Raw genomic sequence first — 25729 nt, forward strand, 5'->3', positions numbered from 1 at the left:
CCCACCATGTGCTAAATACTGTTATGATTGCACAAAACAAAACACTTCTAAGTCCCAGTAGTAAACTGACTGGATTAGTTAATATGATATGGTAAGATGAAAGGTGGTCTAGAGAAAAATAAAGCAGGGGAGGGAAATGGGCAACATAGGAGGAGTAAATATTAAATGAGAGGAAGAAGGGCTGTGCAGCTATATTGGAGAAGGGAGGTGGGTGGGAGTGAGCCAGTGGAGAATAGATTATATTTAGCATCGTAGGCTATTGGAAGGACTTTTGCTTTTACTCTGAGTAAAAAGAATACCCTTAAGGAGATATTTTTTAAAGGGATATAAAGAGAAGAATATGTCGGTATTACAGAAAAGGAGATTTTACCCTAATATTATGGCAGGCCCATCATAGCATTTCTGAAAACTCAGATGGTTTGTTGCTTTTGGCTACTCAGTTCACCAACATTCATATTCTTTTTCCATTTTAACACCCAGCTTAATACTTGGAAAGTAAAATGCACCAGTAAAATACAAGTTGATTTGTATTTCTGTATATTTGGGGCATTTATATACATGAGTTATGGAATTAGACTTCCATTTAAAACTTGCTCATTCAAACAAAGAGTCCAGCTTTAAGGTATGTTTTGTTCAAGATTAGCCTAGAATTATTATCTTGCATCAAATAAATTCTAGAGTACTGATTAGCAGTTTCATAGGGCCAGGCACAGTGGCTCACACCTATAATCACAGCAATTTGGGAGGCAAGATAGCTGGATCACTTGAGGTCAGGAGTTCGAGACCAGCCTGGCCAACATGGTGGAACCCCATCTCTACTAAAAATATAAAAATTAGCCAGGCTTGATGGCACATGCCTGTAGTCCCAGCTACTCGGGCAGGGAGGAGAATTGCTTGAACCTGGGAGGCAGAGGTTGCAGTGAGCCGAGATCACGCCACTGCACTCCAGCCTGGGCGACAGAGTGAGACTTCGTCTCAAAACAAAAATCATATGAATAAATTCCTTGCACATGTTTGCTCTCTCTGGAGAAGCTTTATATTAATATAGCTTCCTTTGGCTAGATATATTTCAGCTGGTTTCAGTGAAGCTTCCAAAATCATCAAGCCAGGAAGTAGAAGCCAAGGAGCTGTCCTTTGTTTTGGATTACATAAACCAGTCACCCAAGTGCATTGCCTTTGGAAACGAGGTAAATTATGTTTTGTTCGTTTTCTGTTTTGTACCTAAAATTTCTTTCCTGCAATCTGTTTGCTGAGCATTTTATGTTACAGTGATTTTATATTCCATTGAATTACTATATTTGTATTAGTAACTAAGAAGCCTCTTCATTGCTTTAGCATGTATTTGTGGTATAGATTTTTTAGGACTATCCTTATTTTTGTGTATTCTGTCCTAATGCCTTTGTAAACTCTCTTAGACTATGTGTCTTTAGAAATTATGGCCTCCCTGTTCATAATTAATATGCCCATTATAGAAAATTTGGAAACTACAGAAAAATATAATGAGGAAATAAAACCTATAATCTCACCAGTGATAATTGAAGAATCTCTTTCTAGGCTTTTTTCTTAACATTCATAAAATAACTTTTCCCAAAAAGAATTAAGATCAGAAGTCTTTTCATCTTTTTTTCACTTAACATTGCAGCATGTGTGTATACTAACATGTTTTTCATAAATTATAACTGATGTTTATACTGTGATTTCTTCAGCCGTTCCCTGTTAACAGTTACTTTACTATTTTAAAATCAAATGCTATGAAAAGCCTCCGGACATCACTGTAGCGGCATGCTTCTTTAGTCTTAAGTTTTGTAGCATTATTTTGGCATTATTCTGAAAAGAGTTAATTTCTCAGAGTAAACTTTTTTAACATCATTAATGTCAGCATTCTTCAGCATTGTTAGTCATCAAATAAATACGAATTAAAACCATAGCAACATACCACTTTTAAGTCCACTAGAATAGCTAATGTTGACAGGATATAGAGCAAAGTTAAATACATTTACCTAGCAATTCCATTCCTACATAGAGAGAAATGAAAACATAACCACAAAATGATGTGTACAAGAGTGATTATTCATAGTAGCTCCAAAATGTAAATTAACCCAAATATTCATCAGCAAGAGAATAAACAAATGTGATATGCATACAGTGGAATGCTGCTCAGCAATAGAAAGGAGCTAATGACACACATGAGAATGTAGATTAAATTCAAAAAGATGATGGACGATGTTGAGCCACAGAGGACAAGCAGAAAAGAGTGTATATTTTACCATTCAATGAATGTGAAATTCTACAACCAGCCGAGAAATAAGCTATGGTGATCGAAACAGATAGGTGGGATGGGAACATTGAGGAATGACTGTAAAGAGGGAGGAGGGGGCATTTCTGAGGAAGGAAATGTTCTAGATCCTGTTCGTGGCAGTGGTTATGTAGATGTACATGTATATCAAACAATGCATTTTAGTGTATATAAGTTATTCCTAATGGAAAAAAATTCTAGTCATTGTACTTTAAGCTTGAGAGTCTAGTTTTAGGATTTAGGACCTAAGTTCATCTTTTAATTTTCTATCATTGTTTTAATAGTATGATTATTCTTTCTACAGCCAAAGTGGAATATATCATATTAATATACTCTTATCAGCTGAACAAAGTTACTGTTAACTTTTGTGGGGGATGTTTCTTTTTAAACAGTGTTGGGCCAGTCGCAGTGGCTCACTCCTGTAATCCCAGCACTTTGGGAGGCCGAGGCGCGTGGATCACCTGAGGTCAGGAATATGAGATTAGCCTGGCCAACATGGTGAAACCCCATCTCTACTAGAAATACAAAAATTAGCCATGCGTGGTGGTAGGCTCCTATAATCCCAGCTACTTGGGAGGCTGAGGCAGGAGAATCACTTGAACTCAGGAGGCAGAGTTTGCAGTGAGCCGAGATCTCACCATCGCACTCCAGCCTGGGGGACAAGAGCGAGACTTTGTCTCAAAAAAAAAAAGAAAAAAGAAAAAGAGTGTTGACTGTTTTTGTGAATGTTTATCTTCTTTTTGAAATACCAGGGAGTATATGTTGCTGCAGTACGGGAATTTTACTTGTCTGTTTATTTTTTCAAAAAGAAAACAACATCAAGGTAAGAATTATTTTTTATTAGCTTTATTTTATTTGCTCAAGAGTTCTTTATAATTTTATTTCTTCCTAATACCTATAATCCAAAGCTATTCCTAGTTTTATGTTGCAAGGGAGTGTAAGACTGTGAAGTATGGAGGTATAGTTTTTAACCATACCATATAGTTTTTAAGCATACTATTAGTCACCAAAACCTAGGAAGCTTTTTCCAGCCAAAAGCCCTATACACCTGAATTCTAGTCTGCATTCTTGGAGTCAAAGTTGGATGTAGTTTGACAGGGTTTCACCACATGATTCTCATTGTCATTTTATGGATGTAGGAATGAATGTAGGCTTTGGGATATGTAAGTTTTAATTGGATCAGATTTACTCTATTTGATGCCCACTGCACCTCAATTTAAACTGATAAGAACAGATACTACACTTGATCTTAGCCAAAAGGCCGAGAAGCGATGCACCTCAATTTAAAACATACTTAAAATGGAGATAATATCTACCTAACAGAGTTGTAATGATGAATAAGGTGACATATTTAGAGCAGCTAGTGCTAAGTATTGAGTAGTTACTATTCGAAAGTAATAACTACCTCTTCCCTTTTACCCTGCCAAGATTGCTTTTTTTTTTTTTTTTTTGAGACAGAGTCTTGCTCTGTCACCCAGGCTGGTGCAATGGTGTGTTCTCGGCTCACTATAACCTCTGCCTCCCAGGTTCAAGTGATTGTCCTGTCTCAGCCTCCTGAGTAGCTGGGACTACAGGCATCTGCCACCAGGCTGGCAAATTTTTGTATTTTTAGTAGAGACGGGGTTTCACCATATTGGTCAGGCTGGTCTTGAATTCCTGACCTCAGGTAATCCACTCGCCTCAGCCTCCGAAAGTGCTGGGATTACAGGCGTGAGTCACTGTGCCCAGCTAGTTGCTTTCTTTTTAGTATAATATTGATCCTGACTTCTTCAGAGCCTGAAGATTGACAAGTATTCAGCCAAAGAATAGGAAATAGGCTAGATATTATAACAAGTAGATTGATCCCTTTGGATTTGTCCTTTCTGATGTATTAGCCATTTGTCTCGGATCTAATGTCTCAGGTTTGATTATGCCTCATGCTAAAATGTAGGTTCAGTGGGAAATTTGAACAAGCTTTGCCCAGGCCAAAAAAAAAAATCACTAAAATCTTTACTTAAATGTCAGTGGCTTCCATAGATAAATTATTATGGTAGAATATTAGCTACATGAATTTCATATTGTATGTTGATGTATGTTTACAAAACAGAATGCTTGATTCTTGATCAAAATTTTCTTTTTGAAAAAAATCCTGCAGTTATATTTATTGAATTCTGAGCTCTACAATTTTGGTTGCTATTGCTGGGAACTCTCTTTTACTTAACTACGTCACCACTTATCAAGCGACTTTAATAATTAAGAGAATTTGTTTTTTTTTTCTCCTAGGTTTACTTTATCATCATCAAGAAATAAGAAGCATGCTAAGAACAATTTTACATGTGTAGCATGTCACCCAACGGAAGACTGCATCGCATCTGGTCACATGGATGGCAAAATTCGTCTTTGGTCAGTTTACTCATGAAGAGTATGGCTATCATTTATGTACTATTTTATGTTAGTCCTGTAGAACAGGGCTATCTCTGGGTCCAAGGAAACAGCCTCCCTTTCCTTTTTTGTGTGCTTTTCATTTCATACTTACTGTTTTAGAATTTCTAGCCTTGGGCTTATAAAGCGAGTGAAAAATTTTTTGTTGCCTATAATCATTTTATTGAAGAAAACTTTTTGTTTGCCTTTATCCAAAAAGGAAAGACTGACAATAGTGAATATCTAGGAGGGTACCACAGATGGCATATTATTTATAGAAGTCAGTCACTCTGGTTAGAAATAGAAAGTGTGCACATTAAGACCAGAAGCCTTCATATTATGATTTATTATGTTTGGTATATATTATGTTTATTGTATTTGGCATGCCATTATTTTCCTAACTTAAACCTGTGGTCAAAATAAGAGTTTTGTTTTTCTCCAATAGGAGGAATTTTTATGATGATAAGAAATATACGTACACATGTTTACATTGGCACCATGATATGGTTATGGATTTGGCTTTTTCAGTGACAGGTAAGTGCAGGTTTAATTATTAAAATGAACTTTTGAAGTATATGTGTCAAGTGTTTTAATTCACTGTATTTTTAGTTTGGAAGATTTAAAACTGCATGGGCCAAATGAATTCCAAACACTTGTGTATTACCCCTGTATTTTGGGCTTTGCTCAGCACAATATGTTTTAGGTTTTGAAGCCCTTCAAAGTTCTAAAGTGTACATTTGTGATAAAAATCTCTATTGTTGACATAACCTATTTAAATTATATGACTTTTTGAAGGTATGTCTGTCTACATAACTAAGTGTGTGTGGTCCATAACTGTAGCTTATCAGGTGCAAGTAACTATTCTAACACTACATCCGTTATCTGATTTAATCATTGATCCTAGGCAATGAGTGGCATGATACTCATTTTACACATAAAGGAAGTCGGATTTGGAGTTGATAATTAACTTGCCTAACATCACGTGGCGAGTAGGTGGGTTTGGACCTGGTTCTGATTTTAGAGCTCTTGTTTTTAACTGTTTGTTACATGGCCTTATTTGACATTAGCTATTTTAAATTAATCTCCATCATTGTTTCATTAAGCTGCATGACTTCTGTCACAGCTTTGTGTAGTGTAGCTATAGCAAGTAAAAATACCTTTAAAGTAAGGTGGTCTTCAACAGAAATACAGGGAAGTACATCTTGTCTTTGTTTACAAAGACCCATGTGGTGAAAGTTATGTCAGTTTATTTGACTGGTCCCATGTGGTGAAAGTTATGTCAGTTTATTTGACTGGTCCTGTAAGAAAGTTGCTACATACTAGAGAAGATTGTGTGCCTAAAAAACGAGAAGCCAGGAAAAGTGATTTTTCTTTCTGCAAGTCTTCCTGGAGACTGACAGGACAAGTCTTAGATGGTACCATATGCTGTGGTATCCTTAGAGGCTTACTTGGGTTTAATGCCCGGAAGCCCCGGGAAATAGGAGGCACCTTCAACCCACTTATGGTTTGGGGACTAATAACTAGTGTATGGAGACAACGTAGGCTACTCATTTGTATTCTCTACCCTCCTTCCCACTCCACACCTTCAAAATACTGGTGAGTGCTTGGTATCCATATGTACGTGTCTGTATATGTTCCAGGCAGGGTTTTTTTTTTTTTAAGACAAGGTCTCACTTTGTCACCCAAGCTGGAGTGCAGTGGCACCATCTTGGCTCACTGCAACCTCGACTTCCTGGGCTCAAGCAGTCCTCCCACCTCAGCTGCCTAAGTAGCTAGGACTACAGGCACGCACCACCAGACCCAGCTAATTATTTGTATTTTTTGTAGAGACGGGGTTTCACCATGTTGCCAGGCTGGTCTCAAACTCCTGACCTCAGGCAATCCCCCCAGCCTCCACCTCCCAAAGTGCTGGGATTACAGGCGTGAGCTACCGTGCCCGGCCGCAATTTGAATTGTTGATGTTATATTTCAAGTAGCATGAATATTTTTAAATGAGAAATAATGGTTACAGTATGTAGTTGTCAGTGAAATGTCCTTACTAACTGTGGGGGTGTGAGTTATTAGAAAAAGAAAAAAATAGCTGTGTAAATGTAAAAGAAATACAAATTTTAGTTGTTTTTGAGAACTTTTGAGGCATATATGAACCATATGCACAATGTATCATATATGTGTATATATCAGATTAAACTTCTTAATTTTGTTCTTGCACATCACAACTACATACCTTTAGTCTTCTGTTTAGCTAGATTTTATCAGCTTGCAGCTTTAGAGAATTTGATAAAAACCCCATTGTAAACCAGTGATCTTTAAAACCAGTCGTTTTAGATTCATGAAAGAATGAAAAATGGTTATTTGATGGAATACTTTTGAGAAAACAGTCTGAAACAGTGTCCTGTTTATCCATTTAGTCATTAAGATAGTCTCTTGCAGGCTTTTGTTTTCAAACCATTAGATTTAATTGGCCGCATTTGACTGGTGGCTACCGTGTTGACAATACAGCTGTTGATCAATTTGAGGAGAATTGATGTTTTTATAGTATTGAGCATTTGAATTTGTAATCATAATAAATACTTTTCCACTTTTTAGGTCTTTATATCCATGAGTTAGGATTTTTTTTCTGTATGGTTCTCATATATATTTTTCACGAGACATTTGATGGTCTTTTGATAGTATTTTTTACTCTATGTTCTAATTGACTTGCTAGTATTTAAAAATAAAATTGATTGTTGTATATTTCTCTTACAATCAGCTAAATTTACTTATTCCATAAGTTTATCTGTAAACTGTTTTGGCTATGCCTTGATGTAGTCATGCTGTCTGTGAACATGGAAGTGATTATTTCCTTCTTTCCAATCCTTAAGCCTTTCTGGTTTCATTTCAGTGCACTAGACATCCAGTTAACGTTGAATCAAAATGGTAATAGTATTCTTAATCACAAAGGGAAAGTTTTCAATAGTTTAACTTTTAGTGTGGTGTTTGCTATAGATGTTATCCAAGTACTCTTGATGAGATTCAAAGGATCCCATCCATTCCTGAGTTTCTGAGAGGTATTATCATGAATGCGTATAGAATTCTGTCATTTGCTTTTTCTGCATCTATTCAAATAATCATGATTTTTTTCCTTTTGTTCTGTAAGTGGGGTTACATTAATTTATTTTTCAGCTGTTAAAGTAATCTCATTCTTGCAATAAACTCTGCGATGACATGATATCCCTTTAATATATCATTGGTATAGTATTTTGCTTAAGAATTTTCATCTGTCGTGAAATTGGCTTGTTTTTTTTATATATATATAATATTTTTGGTATAGTATTTAAATGTTTAGAAAAATTTATCAGTGAAGCTATCTTGGCCTAAAAGATGTTTGTTTGTCCAGCTTTTCTAGTTATCAACAGAGGAGTTGGTCAGCAACAAACTAATCAGATATCACTGGAAAAAAAATTCCTGAACCAGTGATCATTTGTCTTCAGAGTATATTAAAAGATATGAAGACACTTTTTATAGCTTTAAATGAGTTTATTTCTCTAGTACGGTAGGAAAAATAAAAGTGTTAATTATATTTTTCTTTCTCTTTTTTCCTCAAAACACCGTCCTTTTAATTTCTTTGAATGGATATGAAGGCACAAGTCTGCTGAGTGGTGGTCGTGAATCTGTACTTGTAGAGTGGCGCAATGCAACAGAGAAGAATAAGGAGTTTCTCCCGCGTTTAGGAGCTACTATTGAACATATCTCAGTCTCGCCTGCCGGAGATTTATTCTGCACTTCTCACTCTGATAATAGTAAGTCTAAATTTTTTATTGTGAGGAAATATATAAACACCATAAATTAGCTAGCATCTGTAGGGAACAGAGAATAAAGAGACCTAAAACTAAGAGTAGCATATGAGATTTAATGAGCCTTCTTTTCCTTGCATTACTCCTCTCTTATCCACCCCTCTCTACCCCCAGGCACCACCAGAATTCAACATTTTTGATAATTATTTTTATAAAATGGAAGGCTAAGTGTATTTGGTTATTGATGTGCCACTTACATTTTCAAAGTCTTTTAGTATGGGATGACATGGGGAAGTGAAGGGAAGGTTTGGAAGTGGACATAAGTGCTTTCATAAACCTGGCGTTTTCAAAAGAATACTGCAAGATTCTCTTGATACAGTTCTTACCTCGGGGCGAGAGTCCTATAGATTTGATAGAAATAGAGGCAGTCTTGTATTTCTCCAGAACTTTGTTCATCCAGTGACTACTCAGCCTAGACTAGGGTATCTTTGTAAATCCACTTCCTTTTCTTTAAAAAAAGAACAATACTGTGAGCAGCCCATTTAGTGGCATGAAAAAGTTAAACTATCTTTATTACATATACTCTTTATAGATTTTGCATTAACACTTAAAATGTGTTCATAGGCACAACTGATAAAAACTTAAAGACTCCAACAGAAAAGCCCCTATCCCCACCCCTAGATTTTCCACTAAATCACAAAATATATTCCTGATTTTCTAGTAGTACTCTGAGTTCATTGAACCTACTGGGTTTTGTATTCTGGTATATTTCAGAACGGTATAAACTCAGGTGACTCCTTCACCTTGAAACTCTAACCCAGGGGTGTCCAATCTTTTGGCTTCCATGAGCCACATTGGAAAAAGAATTGTCTTGGGCCAGACATAAAATATACTAACACTAATGATAGCCGACGAGCTAAAAATAATAATAATAATAATATTTTCAGAGAGTTTATGAATTTGTGTTAGGCTGCATAAAAAGCCACCCTGAGCCACAAGTTGGACAAGCTTTCTCTAACCTATTGATATTTAAATACCTATTTTTTTCTACCCACAGAGATAATAATTATTCACCGAAACCTTGAAGCATCTGCAGTAATTCAAGGCCTAGTGAAAGGTATTGCAGAACTCAGTGGATTTGGAATCATGAACATTTTAAAGAGTGCATATTTCTCTTACTTCACCTGTTACTTGTCACTACTTCTGCAGATAGGAGTATCTTCACTGGTTTGATGATTGATCCAAGAACTAAAGCTTTGGTTTTGAATGGAAAACCTGGCCACCTGCAGTTTTATTCTCTCCAGAGTGATAAACAGTTATACAATGTAAGATTTTGATTCATTAGCCTTGAAGTTAATGAAAGCTCTTTACAATACCACTGGAGTCAAGCAATTTGTTTAGTAACTTTTAAAACAAGATCCTGTGCATATGTTTTCTTGAACATAGTATTATCCGTGGTTACTTAGTTCAGTTGTTCAGAGCCTAATTCCATTGAGGCCACAGTTGCAGATTACATGTAAGCCAGTTGGCACTCCTGTACATGCTGTCTCTGTCTTTTGTTTCAGAATGCCCTCCTATTAGCTATCCCATACATCTGTGCTTTTGAGTCACAAGGATAAAGAAACAAAAATAGGTGGATTGACAATACAAATTTGTATTTGCTTCATGGTGAAACACTATCATATTCACATATTGAAGATAAAATTTTCAGTGTAGATTAGAGAGGAACACTTCCTCCAATCCTGATGAGTCTGATCCAGATATCCCACTTTTCTTGTGCGCCACAGTACTCTTTACAGATCTGTCATAGCAACTGTGACACTAGCTCTTTCTCACCGTGGCCTTTAGGCCCCTTAAAAAAAGGAAGCATATTAATCTTTTTATGTTTATCTCAAGTATAATGCCTGTGAATTGTAAGCATTTAGTACACTTAATAGTAGGCATTTTATTAGTATAGGCAAGGAAATGGGATTTTTTTTAAAACAACCATAAATAAATGCTGGCCTACTTACATTGGCTATCTTTTTTCATTTCTTAAAGATTGTAGGTTTATTTCTGTTTTGCTTGTTTCTAGTGATGGAGAATCTAGCCTTGAGATGATGTAAAGCTGTTTGTTCTTAGAAACAAAAGAAAGCACTACTATAAATTAATGGTTGTGTTGTATCATATAGTGGGTGTTAGTAATCGCTAATATTCAAGGTCATTGAAGAATAATTACCACCAAATCGATGCTATATAATGTGTTCCCTTTTTTAATGGCAATTTTGGTGTCCATAGTAACAATTAGTTCATTTTTACCTTTATTTAAAAATCTATTACTATAGAGTACAGAAGTTGTCTTGGATGTAGTTAATTATCATTTCTTGAATGCTGTAACATTTGTGTATTCATGTTAATAAACATTTTGGTTTTTTTTACTCATCAGTTAGATATTATACAGCAAGAATATATTAATGATTATGGTCTGATCCAAATTGAACTAACAAAGGCTGCGTTTGGCTGCTTTGGTAACTGGCTTGCAACAGTGGAACAGCGGCAAGAAAAGGAAACTGAGCTTGAATTGCAAATGAAACTGTGGATGTATAATAAGAAAACACAAGGGTAATACTATCTGTGTAGCCACTTAATTTCAAAGTATAAAATATTTCACTTCCCATTTTACAGTTTCAATTGTCTTTAAGATGTTTCATCTTGACAAGGTTTAGATTTAGAGATATGGGAGAGGTTTTATTCTAATAAAACCTTTAAGCTTTCTGCTCTGAGAAGGCAATGATGTCCTCTAAGTCATAATGTCATCTCATAATGAAGAAAGAAACCCGGAAAAGTGACACCTCCTCAAGGGCATAATACCAAATTCTAGGCAAATCCAGGATTAGAATCCAAATGTTCCCTTGCTCTTCCGTTAACAGCATACTGCCTTTTGAAAAGAGGGAGTGTAGGTAGAAGTGTAGCATAGTATAGTGTAGCATGGATGTTGTGATTAGATAAGGAATCCAGTCTCATACTGTGGCTATAATAACCACATATCAAATCTTTGCTGTGTGCCAAGAACTTGGCTTAGAGCTTTGTACCCATTATCTTACTCTTCAAAAGAACACTGTAAGATAAGCCTGTTGTCTATATTTTATAGGTGAAGAAACAGGCCCAGAGAGATTAAGTGGTTGTCCCTAGTCACTGTTGTTATAACTTGTGCTTTTTTAAAATCACAACCCTATGCTGTCTTGATGTTCTTTTAAGAACACAGTCCTAGTTGTCTTTCATTCACAGCGTTGCCCTCTAAGCTCGAAACAAGCTTTAAGAAGTCATTTAGGTGACTAAAAATAGTAAATAATGACCAGCCAGTTTGACTAAGTAGTTTCCTGTCTATTTTTCATTGCCCCAAGTGGGGCGTTTCACGGCCATTCCATTTTTTATTTTCAAAAGTAGGCAGGAATCTGGGTTCTATACAAGTTTCCTGCAGAGTTTGATACAGTAGGCTTTTGAGTATCATTGATTGGTGACCTGTTTTATCCTCATTTTGTACCAATGTAGTAGTGGGTTGACTACTACACATAACGTTCTCTAATGTTACACAAGGGCAAAGGTGATATATTAGAACTCTTTGCATCCTCTGGCCGTTAGAGGTAGAGCACTCAATTGTTTGTCATTCTATGTGATTATCAGTTGCCTGTTGTTCAAGATGCTATTGTAAAATGTACAGCATGTCAGAAATTCTTATATACATCACTTTGTCCTCATGCAAGAATAAATTTGTGGTTTCCTTCCCACTAGGTTTATTCTTAACACTAAAATTAACATGCCACACGAAGACTGCATTACAGCTCTCTGTTTCTGTAATGCAGAAAAATCTGAACAGCCCACCTTGGTTACAGCTAGCAAAGATGGTTACTTCAAAGTGTGGATATTAACAGATGACTCTGATATATACAGTAAGTTATTAAATATGTTATGTTTAAACTGTGCACAATTTTAGGAATTAATTTCTTTTTCTCATGACTTGTATCCATCCTGGGAGGACATTTTCTACTTTATTGAATTCTACAGGATATTGCTTAATTTTAATAGATTTAAGAGATTACATTTTACATGCCTTTTTCCTCAAATCTGTTCCTTTTAAATGGCATTCTTGATTAATCATGTGCTGATTATTCTGTTTTTTTAGGGTAAAGTAAAAGGGGCTTTTACCAAGAGTCCTTTCACTCCTCCACTAGAGGGAGGTCAAGGTCTCCAGGAGAGGGCATAAATTTCAGAACAGTCAGTATTTTGTAGCAATTCTGACTTAAAGAAGTTGTGGGGAACAGGTTTTCTTGTTTTGTGTCTTTGTTTCTTTATTTTATTTGTTATTTGTGTGTGTATCTTTGTTTCTTAATCCCTACTGCTTATAATGTCCCTCGTTTAGCAGTCTCCCTTTAACAGTGGGGGATTTATTCTAAGACCCCCCCGCCCCAGTTGATGGCTGAAACTGCAGATAGTACCAAACCCTATATATACTGTTTTTTTCCTATACATGCATACCTGAGATAAAGTTTAATTTGTAAATTAGGCACAGTAAGAGGTTAATAACTAATAATAGAGTGATTACAATAATATACTGTAATAAAAGTTAAGTGAATATGTGCATGCTCTGTCTCTGCCTTTCTCTCTCTTTCAAAACATCTTTTTATACTATACGCAGCTATTTTCAGACCTCAGTTGACCCCTGGGAACTGAAACCACAGAAAGTGAACCCTCAGATAATGGGAAACTATGGGGAACTACTGTAGCATTCTCTAGCATTTACACAATTTCTGAACATTATGGCTTATATTTCCACAGAAAAAGCTGTTGGCTGGACCTGTGATTTTGTTGGTAGTTATCATAAGTATCAAGCAACTAACTGTTGTTTCTCCGAAGATGGTTCTTTACTAGCAGTTGGTTTTGAGGAAATAGTCACAATATGGGATTCTGTAACATGGGAACTTAAATGTACATTTTGCCAACGAGCTGGGAAAATAAGGTAGGTAGATCTTTGGGAAGTATATAGTACTATTTTTTAACTTATTTAAACAAGTCTTAAAACTTTAGTAGTCATTTATGCCCTCTCCAAAAGTAGCCTAAAGGTCAGTGGGGCAAGCAGCTAATCAGAATGCTGGAAAGCCAAAAATTCTGAGTCCACAAACTGTGCCAACATTTCTGAAATTCAGGTTAACATTTAACTCTTGGCCTACATATTTTTTCTTTAGAATACTTTTTTTTTTTTTTTTTTTTGAGACGGAGTCTTGCTCTGTCACCCAGGCTGGAGTGCAGTGGCCCGATCTCGGCTCACTGCAAGCTCTGCCTCCCGGGTTCACGCCATTCTCCTGCCTGAGCCTCTCCGAGTAGCTGGGACTACAGGCGCCCGCCACCACGCCCGGCTAATTTTTTTGTATTTTTAGTAGAGACGGGGTTTCACTATGGTCTCGATCTCCTGACCTCGTGATCCGCCCGCCTCGGCCTCCCAAAGTGCTGGGATTACAAGCGTGAGCCACCGCGCCCGGCTTCTTTAGAATACTTTCATGGATGTGCTGAATGGTAACAGAAGCTATACATAAGCCTCAGGAGATCCAAACCTTCTTATTTTCTGTGTATTCCCATAAAAACCGTGCTATGCGCCAACCTCATTGTTTCCGAGAGGCGCAGGGGAAAGTAGCAGCAGCATTTTCAGGTCCTGCTTCAGGTAGTTGGGCCTAAGGACAGAATCAGATGCCTAATGAGATCGTCTCATTCCCAGCATGTCTGATTCTGAATTTACTTTGTAAAACTTTCTTCACAATTGAAATTGCAAGTTTTCTTCTTCTTGGTAAATAGGATTTTTGTCAGATGACTGTACATTTCATGTATCTTTTCTCTGTTGCATGTTAATTGGTATACTGCACAGTGTGTTAAAGAATTGGTCATCCGATCTGTTTTCCTAAAGAAATAGCTAAATAAACCCTTCCTTTTGTACTCCTTAGACACTTTTTTCTTCAGGATAATTATAAACAAAAACATATGTGTCTATATAAAAATCTGCATTACATAGACCTAATACAGTCACTGGAAGCCTGCAGTTCTTTGTAACTGAATTTGCTAGAACTGACTGTTGATAACTTCCTTGTGGTTTTAATCTAGGCATCTTTGCTTTGGGAGATTGACATGTTCAAAGTATCTACTTGGTGCTACTGAAAATGGCATTCTTTGCTGTTGGAATCTGCTGAGCTGTGCATGTAAGATATTTTTTACTCTAAAGTGATCTGGCAAAGCGCATAGGGAGTTGACATTAAACTTTGGCATTTAAGGACTTAGGGATCATATCATCAGGTCTGTACTTGGAATAGTCAGTTTTTTACATGACATATGATGCCACCAAAATTTGGAATACTGGACCTGTAATAGACATTATTTATTAACTGCGTAATTGTTGGTAAGTCAGCTTCCATTATCCTTACCTTTTTCTACTGTTTTCAGTGTGTGTGACTTTCTGATGCCTTCCATATTCCCCATCCTCATAACAATTTGAATAATGTTTTCTGCTCATTTTTAATGCTTACTAATCTGCATGATCCCTGACAGCTTAAATTCAAATGTAGTCTATCACAGTCCTAACAAATGTGAACTTAGTGGCATTTTACCCATCTGAGTGTATGTTTGGAAGGCATGGTAGTTGCTTATTAATGAATGTGTATGGTAACTTTTTTCAGTATTCTGTACAGTTAACTCTGGTTAACATACTGTCCACATTTAGCAGCATCAGAAAAGCGCTAGACATAAATTTCAATGAAATAATAATCTTTTCATAGTTTGTACAAGGAGCGCTACAGTTCCAGTATGTTTTTCTTTCGGCCTGTCACTTTAGTGCAGCCTTCTACAGATCATTTCGGTGTGTCTCCATTGTGTGTTAGTTGGAAGCATAAGATTCCTCTTCCTAAGAATAAGAGAAGTTTTTTAAAGCTTTTGGTAAATCTTTCCTTAGAAGTGAATCACCTTTTTTTTTCCCCTCAGTGGAGTGGAATGCAAAATTAAATGTTAGAGTTATGGAACCTGATCCTAATTCAGAGAATATTGCTGCAATCTCTCAGTCTTCAGTGGGTTCAGACTGTAAGTACAAACCACACTTTGTAGTAAGAGAACATCTATGACCTATGTTTTCTTAATATAATTTGAGTCAAACTGGCCTTCAAATCAGATGTTAATTGGAAGCCATTTTGCTTGAGGCACGGCCCTTCTTTGCTCCAACACTTTGTCATTGTGTGCGTCCATACTTAGTTCTAGGAGAGCTCCAATATGTTTCTTATTTTTCCACAAGCCAATTCGTACTCAGTCTTTAAAATTCAAGAGATTTCACCACTTTGACATATTTCCAACTGCCCCGAGAAGCTTTAATTGGTCATCCTCTATGTTCTTGAAGTAGTTTCTACATACCTCATTTCTAGTACTTACAGACAAAATACTACTGTAATAATATTTTGGTTTCTGTCTTCTGCAGTAGGCCCTGGCCTCTGGAGCAGGAATTGTTTCTCTTTTTCATCCTCATAGCCCTCATTCCTAACCTGCCTGGCCCATAGTAGGCACACAGTAGATACCTCTTGAATCAAAGCCTAAAACAGTCATGACTTGGGCCAGTTACTCAATGGGGTGAGTCCCAGGATTAGTGTGATCTGCCAGTCTGAGGCTAGAACTAACCTTTTCAGGCTAAATGTTATTGTCTTTTTGTTTTTTCCCTCTAGTGTTTGTATTTAAACCTAGTGAGCCAAGGCCATTGTATATTCAAAAGGGTATCTCCAGAGAGGAAGTCCAGTGGGGAGTGTTTGTTCCACGAGATGTCCCTGAATCCTTCACCTCAGAAGCTTACCAGTGGCTAAATAGATCCCAGTTTTACTTCCTAACAAAATCACAGGTAACTGCCTCCCTCAAAAAAGGCAATCACTTTGTACATGGAATTTTAGACTAATAGGCCATGACTATTGGTGTGAGTTTGTTTCTAGGTGAAATAGCTTCATTAAAGGATTATTTCCCAAAAAATTACCTAATGTGCTCAGTACAGCAGTATTATTAATGTAAATGTATTACCGTTTTACCCCACACCTTTGAGGTTCCTTAGGTATTGCTTGCATTAGCTCTGTGACAGCAAAAAAGCAGAAGACAACTAAAATACTTCAAATTGCATGATTCTTTTTTCTTTTTTCTTTTTTCTTTTTTTTTTCAGTGTTTGATTTGCAGTTTTTAAAATGGTGGCTTGAGTTTGGTCTGTCAGTTACATTTTTTATTCATTACCATTTCTTAAGTATCTCTCAGACATAATCTTGTAACTCTCATAGTGGTTATTAAATAGGTTTAAATCATTTATTCCTTTTCCATTGTCAGATATATATATCAAAAGGAAAAATTTGACCTTCTCATTTTTTAACACCCTGTAACACCTTGTTTAGATTTGCACTCTACAGTTTGTCTTTTGCATCATTAATTCTCTCTTTTCAGAGTTTATTGACATTCAGTACAAAGTCTCCAGAAGAAAAACTCACACCAACAAGCAAACAGGTATGTTTTAGCCATTCATAGCAGGATGCATTGCCTCCCTAAAAGGATACAATTACCTTTTAGAAGTCAGCTATGAAAAAAATATTTCACTTGGCCCTAAAAAAGAATTAAAAGCCATATACTTATAAACTGATATGTGTCTCTTGAAAGTTTTAGTGCTCTTTTAAAATTATTTTAATTTATAATACCAGTAATATATGCTTCTGATTTAAACAGTCAAATATTTTTACAAGGCTCTTCAGAAAAAACTTCTCCAACACCACTACCATTACCCACAATCACTCTCAAATCTTTTAGCTGAAGTTTTTATTTAACTCTGGATCTCTAAGAAATCTCTAAGAAATGTTTGTATTTCTAATTATAGGTTTTTCAGATTTAGGTATTATCTGTTAACTCTGATCTATTGAAGCTGAATTTTTAGCCGTTTTTCACATCAGCACTCCCTGCATATACACAACACACACTTTCCCTACTTGTCCCCCAATTTTCCCCATATGGGTAAATGTTAAATTGTTTAGTTCAGTAGTCATTGTCATAGCTGTGTTAACACAATTCATAGCCAAGCCATGTAGTAATAGGCAGATTGTTTTTCCTTTTGTGACCAAGTTTTTATTTTCTCTGGAGTTAATGATTGCCTTGTTTTTTCATTTGCTTAGTTTTCTATTCTCATGTAATTCAACCCCAAATTCTGCTCAAGTTGTGTAAGTCTTCTCTCAGTGTTTTCAGATATGTTAGGTATTCTTTCAAGTCATAAAGGATTATTTCCAAGAGCCTTCTGACTGTCTTCAGTCTGGACTGATTGCCCTGGAAACCTGCTACACAGTAGTCATCCTAGGATCTATATTCACCATCATTTTGGGGATTTGTTTGACCTCTACTCTATTAGTGGCGTAGTTTTTCTCTTTCTTTGGTCACCCCCCTGTTTTGGTGAAGCATTCTTTTAGTGCATTGGAGGTCAATTTAAGACCTTGCATGTTTGGAAATGTTTTTATTCTCTTTCACTTGATTATTATAAAGTTGTAGGTTGAAAATCATTCTCTCAGAACTTTGACATTATTGTCCTATTATTTTATAATTTCCAGTATTACTAGAAGTCCAATACCATTCTTATTCTTGTTCCTTTATCAGTAACTTGGCTTGTTTATTTTCCTTTAATACTCATTGGATTAATTCAATAATTTTTGTTAATTATTTACTGTATGCCAGGGACCATTGTAGACACTTGGGATACAGTAGTGAGAAAAGTAGTCAAGTCTCTAAACTCACAGTGTTCACAGTCCACCAGAAGATAGAGACAGTAAACAACATGCGTTAAGTAAAATATGGAGTAGAGAAGGTGGTAAGAATTGTGGTGCGGTGGAGGATAGACGAAAAGATGGCATGCATGGGATACAGCTTGTAATTTTAAACGGGGAAGTCTAGGTAGGCCTTATTGAAAAGATTCTGACTTTTTCTCTGAGTTACATATAGGGCCCCTTGGAGAGTTTTGAGTAGAGAACTAAGGAGGAGCTAATTACTTCTTTCTCTATTCTTTTTCTAGAACTCCTATTATTTAGTGCTGGACTTTCTAGAATGATTCTCTATTATTCTTATTGTTTTGCCTATTTTTTGTTTGTTTTCTGGAAGATTTCCTCATCTTTATCATCAAATCTTTTTTTCTTTTTCATGGTCTGTTTCCATCAAATTTTTGTTTTTGTTTTTGGTTTGTCTTGGTTGCTGCCTTTCATCTAGAGGTTTTCATCAGAGTCTAATGATTCTTGGCTGTCTCTGGATTTGAAAGTGGGTTAAAAAGCCACTTGGAAGTTCTCTGCCTGTGCAGAACTTATCCCCTGGCTTCCACTGTCTGAGCTAATTTATTGAGACAATCTCAAATGTCATTACAATTGACCTTGAACGATGTAGAGATTGAAAACCTATATATAACTTTTGACTTCCCGAAACTTAACCTGAAGCCTTACTGATAACAGTTATTTGTATTATATGTATTATATACTGTATTCTTACAATAAAGTAAGGTGGAGAAAAAAAAAAGTTAAGAAAATCATAAGGAGGCCGGGCACAGTGGTTCTTGCCTGTAATCCCACACTTTGGGAGGCCAAGGCAGGTAGATCACTTGAGGTCAGGAGTTCGAGACCAGCCTGGCCAACATGGCAAAACCCCATCTTTACTAAAAATACAAACATTAGCCAAGCATGTTGGTGCACGCCTGTAATCCCACCTACTCGGGGGCTGCGGCAGGAGAATCACTTGAACCTAGGAGGTGGAGGTTGCGGTGAGCCTGGGTCACACCACTGCACTCCAGCCTGGGTGACAGAACAAGACTCCATCTCAAAAAAAAAAAAAAAATTATAAGGAAGAGAAAAATATATTTATTCATTAAGTGGAAATAGATCATCACAAAGGTCTTCATCCTCATCTTCACATAGAGTAGGTAAGGAAGAGAAGGGGTTGATCTTGCCATCTCAGGTCTGGCAGAAATAGAAGAAACTCCACATAGACGTGTTATTCGAACTCTTGTTTTTCCAAGGTCAGCTGTATCTTTAGGTCTTACTTAGGCTGGTCAAATTAACCATATAAAATTCTTATGCGTTCTTGCCTAAAGGATTCAGACCTACCTGTCAGTGTTCTGAGAACCCCCTACATGAAGTACAACTGCCTAGATATGAAGATACCACCACCACCACCACCGCTATCCATACCTAGCCTAAAGATGTAGAGCCCTCTGCTGGGGCTGAGGAGGAGCTGTGGGGTGCTTTCTAAATAGACTTTCCACCAGCCCATCTGGTTTGTCTAGTCCCATTTTCACCCCACATCCAGAGTTACTATTATTACCAACTCCTGAGCATTTGCAGGATTCTGTAGTATGAACTGGGATGCCTCTTGGCTTTCCCTACAGCCAGCTTAGAATTGTGCTTTCTCAGGTCTACTAAGTTCAATACCATCCTTCAGCCTGCTCTCCAGCTTCCAACATGTTACTGTTAAGGCCTTTTCCCTCATTTTCTATCATTGTGAGTATGTGCTCTTTGAAAACCCTTTTGCTGTCATTTTTGTGGGATTTGGTGAAGAAGCAGTGGTAAATGCATGTATTATTCTGTCATCTAAGTGTCCACTGTTAGCTCTTCTCATAAGTGGGATGCTAGGCCTCAGCTGCTTTCTCTGTGAAATGAGAGAATCATACTAGCTGGATAATTTGTAAAATTCCTTTCATCCTAGACTTTTTATGATTCTGTAGTACTTACTGTTAAGTCAAACACAGTTCTTTCTTTTTTCTGAAATAATTTCTCTTTGTCTTAAATCCTTATAGCTGCTAGCAGAAGAAAGTCTTCCCACAACCCCATTTTATTTCATATTGGGAAAACACAGGCAACAGCAGGATGAAAAACCAAATGAAACTTTAGAGAATGAGCTGGTACAACTACCCTTAACAGAAAACATACCCGCAATTAGTGAGGTAAGTAATTATGAAAACAAACCATGTGAAGCAGATTAAATGCACTTAAAGCACCTGAAATTGGAGTTTTGACACAGTCAATCTGTAATTTGTTTGCTGTACAACTTTAATACCCAAACTAAATAACTAACAACAAACTGAATAACTTAACCTTGTGATCTGGGATTGTTTTGTCCTGGACCAGGGGTAGGGATGGGGTGGTTGTTGGCATAAATGTAGGAAGGTAGAAATGTATTTTTCTTTGGTTTGGCTTTTGTATAGGGAAAGCCTTTTCATGTTTCACTCTTGGCATTTACAATAAAAGGGACTCCGTGAGGACACTGTAGGAACAGACTGCGGTGGAGGATAAGCTTTTTAATTGCAACCCTGTTTTCTGTTTGACTCCAGCTTCTTCACACTCCAGCCCATGTCCTGCCATCTGCTGCTTTCCTGTGCTCCATGTTTGTAAATTCCTTGCTGCTGTGTAAAGAGACTAAGAGGTAAAGCAGTTCTTAAGACAGGTTTAGATACTCTCTTTTGGGAAACAGGATCGTTTGTGTTTATCCTTTTTTAGAGTATTCTTCCACCGTATTTGTTTTTATTTCATAAGCTTTAAAATAGATTTAAAGGCTATAGGATTATTAAGTCAAGTAAAATACATTGAAAATAAGTTTCAAAAAAGATCTTTTATGTGTGTGTTTTAAGGGCTTGGTACATAATTTAAAATTACATTTTTGTAAATTCACCTGCTCTTTTATAAATAACCCATAATTTTTAAAGTGTACTTAGTAACAAAATTCTTCATTTACTTTGTATGATTATATTTCTACATAGGTGTCAAATTAGAAAGTTACTGTTTAGAAACATTTAATAGTGTTTATATTTTATTCTGTTATTGTTAAAGTACCAAGGAAATTCCTGAAGATGTAGATATGGAAGAAGAAAAAGAAAGTGAAGATTCAGAGGAAGAAAATGATTTTACCGAAAAGGTCCAGGATACAAGTAACACGGGTTTAGGAGAAGACATTATACATCAGTTGTCAAAATTTGAAGAAAAAGAACTGAGAAAATTTAGGAAAATAGACTACAGCTGGATAGCTGCCCTTTAGGCCTTGGAGATGGGGAGGATCCTTGGACTTTGTGTTTTTGATTGTATGTTGATATTCCAAAAACATCTATTTTAATGTTATTTCTGTTCTAAAAATAAGATAATAAATATTAACAAGCTTTGCTTTTTTAAAAAACTGATAATATGAACATGTATTTGCATCATGCTTTACAGTTACTGGATCATTGATATACCACATCATCTCATTTTTTTATTTTGAGTCACACATCAGCCTTATAAAACAAGTAGGTATTTTCTTCACAGGTGATACAGCAGAACTGAGACTTGAACTGTACAGCATATGTCCCCTTAGCTGCGGTTTGGAGATACAAAAAATTTTGAAAATTAAAAGGCTTTGTTGACATAATTGTTTTAAGTTTAACACTGAAATTCATTTGGTGGCCAAATGTGACCTGAGCTGGAGTGAGGTTTCTTTAGTCCTGATTTATTCCTCTTAGTGTATTTATTTCTCACAGAGAAATTTAGAGACGAGTTGATTATGTGGTGTTCCACAAACCTCACTGAGGATATTACATAATAATATGGGCTGCCTAAAATTCTGAATTCAGATCATCTGACCCAAAGTCCCGTTGCTAGTAGAAAATGATCCAGGTCCCCTGTTTTATGTTAAAGCAGTGAAGCTGCTACATCTTAACCACCTAGCATTTTGAGTTTTCCACTTCCCTAATGTACTTTTGTAAAATTTATATTTAGAAGTTAGCACAAAAACAAAGCGTTTGTAAGAGCACATCTCAATGAATGTTCACAAAAATTGCTGCAAATGGCTTTTTAGTTTGTGCTATAGACCAGATGTTTGTTGTGCCCCCCTAAAATTCAAATGTTGGAATCTAATCCTCGGTGTGGTATTTGGAGATGGGGCCTTTGGGAGATCATTAGGTCATGAGACTGGAGCCTTTGTGAATAGGATAAATGCTGTTATAAAAGAGATCCTGGAGAGCTTCTTTGCCCCTTGAACATGTGGGGATACAGCAAGAAGAAAACTATCTGTGAATTATTAAGTGGGGCCTCACCAAACAGCAAATCTGGTGCCTTTTTGTTAGACTTTCTGACTTCTGGAACTGAGACATAAGTTTCTGTTTATAAGCCGGTTTGTAGGTAGCATCCTAAACAGACAAAGTGTTTTTAAATCACTATTTATGTAAAATCTTAACATTTTTTTTTTTTCAAGTCCCCAACCCCCACCTCAGACTCCTAAGTAGCTGAGACTACAGGCACTCACCACCACACCTGGCTATTTTTTAAATTTTTTGTAGAGATGTCTTGCTATGTTACCCAGGCTGGTCTCGAACTCTTTGGCCTCAAGTGATCCTCCGACCTTGGCTACATTTTTTAAAAATAAGCTACATTGAGATTTGAGATGTAACTCACAAACCATACAATTCATGCATTTAAAGAGGATAATTTAGTGGGTTTTAATACATTCAGGGTTGCACACCATCACCACAATCAATTTTAGAACATTTTCATCACCCCAAAACTAGCCATTTCCCTCAACCTCCCTCACCTCACCAACAATGCAACAACAACTCATCCTATCTCTGTAAATTTGCCTATTCTGGGCATTTCATGTAAATGGACTCATACAATATGTGATCTTTTGTAACTGGCTGCTTTCATTTAGCATCCATGTTGTAGATATATCAGTACTCCATTCCTTTTTATTTTCACTTTTGTGAGTATACCTATGAGTGGAATTACTGGGTTATTTGGTAACTATGTTTAACCTTTTGAAGAACCACCAGACCTTACATATCAACTGCAGCATTTTACATTATTTACATTATGGCACATAAATTGCCCCACAGTCATCCATTAAATTGAGTCCCCTTCCACTGGTGGTGGGATGGAAGGTGGAAATTAAAAAAAAAAAAAATTGAGATCCCTTTCAGGGGTGCTTTTGTTGTTTTAAGTCTACTTTTTTAGAGTAGTTTTAGGTCAAGAAAATTGAAAGTACGGAGATTTCCCATATATCCTCTTTCCCAACGCATGCAATAGCCTACCCCATTATCAATATCTCTGGTGCAGCAGAGTGTTACAATCGAAGAACCTACCTCAACTCATCATAATCACCCAAAGTCTAATTTGAATTAGGGTTCAGTCTTGGTGTAATTCTATGGGTTTATGCAACATATAATAATATGTATCCATCAGTATAGTATTACACGAGTATTTTCACTGCCATCAAAATGCAGTGTTCGTTTTTGAGGCCAGTCTTTGAGGTTTGTTCTGATCCCAGGAGGACCCATTTTAGCTGTCTCTTTCCTTGTTTTCTTTGTTTCTGGTAAACTAGCTGGTTTATAGTTTAGCTTGTTCTAATGGAGCTACCAGCCTCCTCTTAATTGCTTACACCAAAATCCCCATTGTTTTTGAGGCTTATGTCAGAACTCTATTCTTATGGATTGCCTCTTGCCCCTGGGCAAGATCTCTGAGCCACTGCTCCAGAACCATGGGTAAGCACAAAGGCCCAGTTCTCTCAAGAGTGACACCTCTGCTTTACAAACTGGGCAGAGGCAGTAGCCTACAAGCAAGCTGGGGCAGTGGCGATCAGAGCTCCTGTATTCTTAGCCTACCATCCTTGGAGTAGAGGCTCCACTCTGTGAGTAGGGGCTTGGTGAAGGAAGAGAGATTCCAACCTCTGGCCTGGAATTTAGTCTCTGCAACAGAGTTGGAGGCAGTGAGAAATGCTCACAGCTGAGGGGAGAGGAAGCCGCTCTGTCTTTTTGGCCACGGCTGCCCAGAATGGAGTTTCTATCATGCTGGCTGAGTTGAGGAGGAAGGAGAGCTTTGTGACTTGAGTGTCACTGTTCTTGCCACCAAGATTTATTAGAATTTCTTGAATAAATGTTTCTTCATTTGCTATATACCCTTAAAACAATTTCTGAAGACTTTATTTATTTATTTTTGAGACAGAGTCTCCCTCTGTTGCCCAGGCTGGAGTACAGTGGCTCAATCTCGGCTCCCTGCCACCTCCGCCTCCCAGGTTCAAGCGATTCTTCTGCCTCAGTCTCCCGAGTATCTGGGACTACAGGCACCAGCCACCACACCCGGCTAATTTTGTATTTTTAGTAGAGATGGGGTTTCACCATGTTGGCAAGGCTGGTGTCGAACTCCTAACCTCAAGTGATCCGCCCACCTGGGCCTCCCAAAGTGCTGGGATTACAGGCCTCAGCCACTGCGCCCAGCCAATTTCTGGAGACTTTAAATGGCTAGGGTTTTTAAAGTAACTTTTACTGATTACAGTTGTTCTGAGGAGCAGGTCCATGGATCTCAGACTGCCATTGAAGTAGACCTCTCAAGTCTCAGTTTATATTTTCTTCTTTGCCTCTTTTTTTCTCTTTTTTTCTTATTTCTTTCTGTACACAATTTGTTGAAAAAAATCAGGTTTGCCCTGTGAGTTCCTCACTGATTTTGCAGATTGCTTTCATGGCTTTTAACATGACCCTCTGTATATTGGTAGTTGTATCTAGAGTAGCACTATGCAATAGAACTATAATGCAAGTCCTATGTATAACTTTAAATTCTCTAATAGTTACAATAAAAAAGTAAAAATAACCAAATGAAATTAATGTTAATGATACATTTTCTAAAACCCTACAATAAATGATATGTTTTATTAAATTCCATGTATCTAAAACATTTCAACCTATAACCAAGTTTCAAATGATTTATTGGGATATTTTATGTTGTTTTCCATACTACCTTCAAAACTCAGTGTATATTTTATACTTAGAGCACATTTCCATTTGAACTAGCCACATTGCCAGTACTCAATTAGCTACCTGCACCTAGTGGCTGTGGTTTTGGACAGCACAAATCTGGAAGCTTGATCAGATTTACTTGGAAATTTTAAGTAAAACAAGAAAGATTGTGTCAACATTAATTTTGATCTTTTCATCTTCTCCCTCTTCCTTTAGGAGAGTGGGGCATATTAACATAATTACAAATAAATTTTATTATTATTTTGCCCTATGCAGACACTGGCGTGGTACTTCCAAGTGCAAGAAATATTTATTTTTTGCAGTTGTACATGAAAGATTTTATACTTTCATATCAAATTACTTAAATTCAAGACATGTCTTTTTAAAATAGTGGTTACTATATAACCTGAAAAGTCACTGTGTAAGTGTGGACTTAATTACTTTTTCTAAAACTTTGATCACTCTTAC

General features: G+C 36.7%; 1 protein-coding gene and 1 pseudogene across 2 annotated transcripts in view; one reads left to right on the forward strand and one right to left on the reverse strand.

Annotated features, from left to right (window-relative positions):
* The window catches only part of WDR75 (WD repeat domain 75), a 34617-nt gene extending 12935 nt beyond the window's left edge, over window positions 1–21682 (forward strand). For both annotated transcript variants that reach the window (XM_055289976.2, XM_055289979.2), the window contains 17 exons: window positions 1063–1187; window positions 3049–3119; window positions 4559–4678; window positions 5142–5230; window positions 8317–8475; window positions 9527–9586; window positions 9679–9794; window positions 10895–11070; window positions 12241–12398; window positions 13285–13465; window positions 14599–14693; window positions 15469–15564; window positions 16194–16363; window positions 16945–17004; window positions 20309–20455; window positions 20843–20934; window positions 21339–21682. In XM_055289976.2, coding sequence (XP_055145951.1) covers window positions 1063–1187; window positions 3049–3119; window positions 4559–4678; window positions 5142–5230; window positions 8317–8475; window positions 9527–9586; window positions 9679–9794; window positions 10895–11070; window positions 12241–12398; window positions 13285–13465; window positions 14599–14693; window positions 15469–15564; window positions 16194–16363; window positions 16945–17004; window positions 20309–20455; window positions 20843–20934; window positions 21339–21543 — 2120 coding nt within the window. In that variant the 3' untranslated portion in view covers window positions 21544–21682. The remainder of the gene's footprint in view (window positions 1–1062; window positions 1188–3048; window positions 3120–4558; window positions 4679–5141; window positions 5231–8316; window positions 8476–9526; window positions 9587–9678; window positions 9795–10894; window positions 11071–12240; window positions 12399–13284; window positions 13466–14598; window positions 14694–15468; window positions 15565–16193; window positions 16364–16944; window positions 17005–20308; window positions 20456–20842; window positions 20935–21338) is intronic.
* On the reverse strand, window positions 3425–3569 carry LOC129489090 (uncharacterized; annotated as a pseudogene).
* Window positions 21683–25729: the final 4047 nt, after the last annotated feature.

This window comes from Symphalangus syndactylus, chromosome 8 (genome assembly GCF_028878055.3).
Source record: "Symphalangus syndactylus isolate Jambi chromosome 8, NHGRI_mSymSyn1-v2.1_pri, whole genome shotgun sequence".
NCBI lineage: Eukaryota > Metazoa > Chordata > Mammalia > Primates > Hylobatidae > Symphalangus > Symphalangus syndactylus.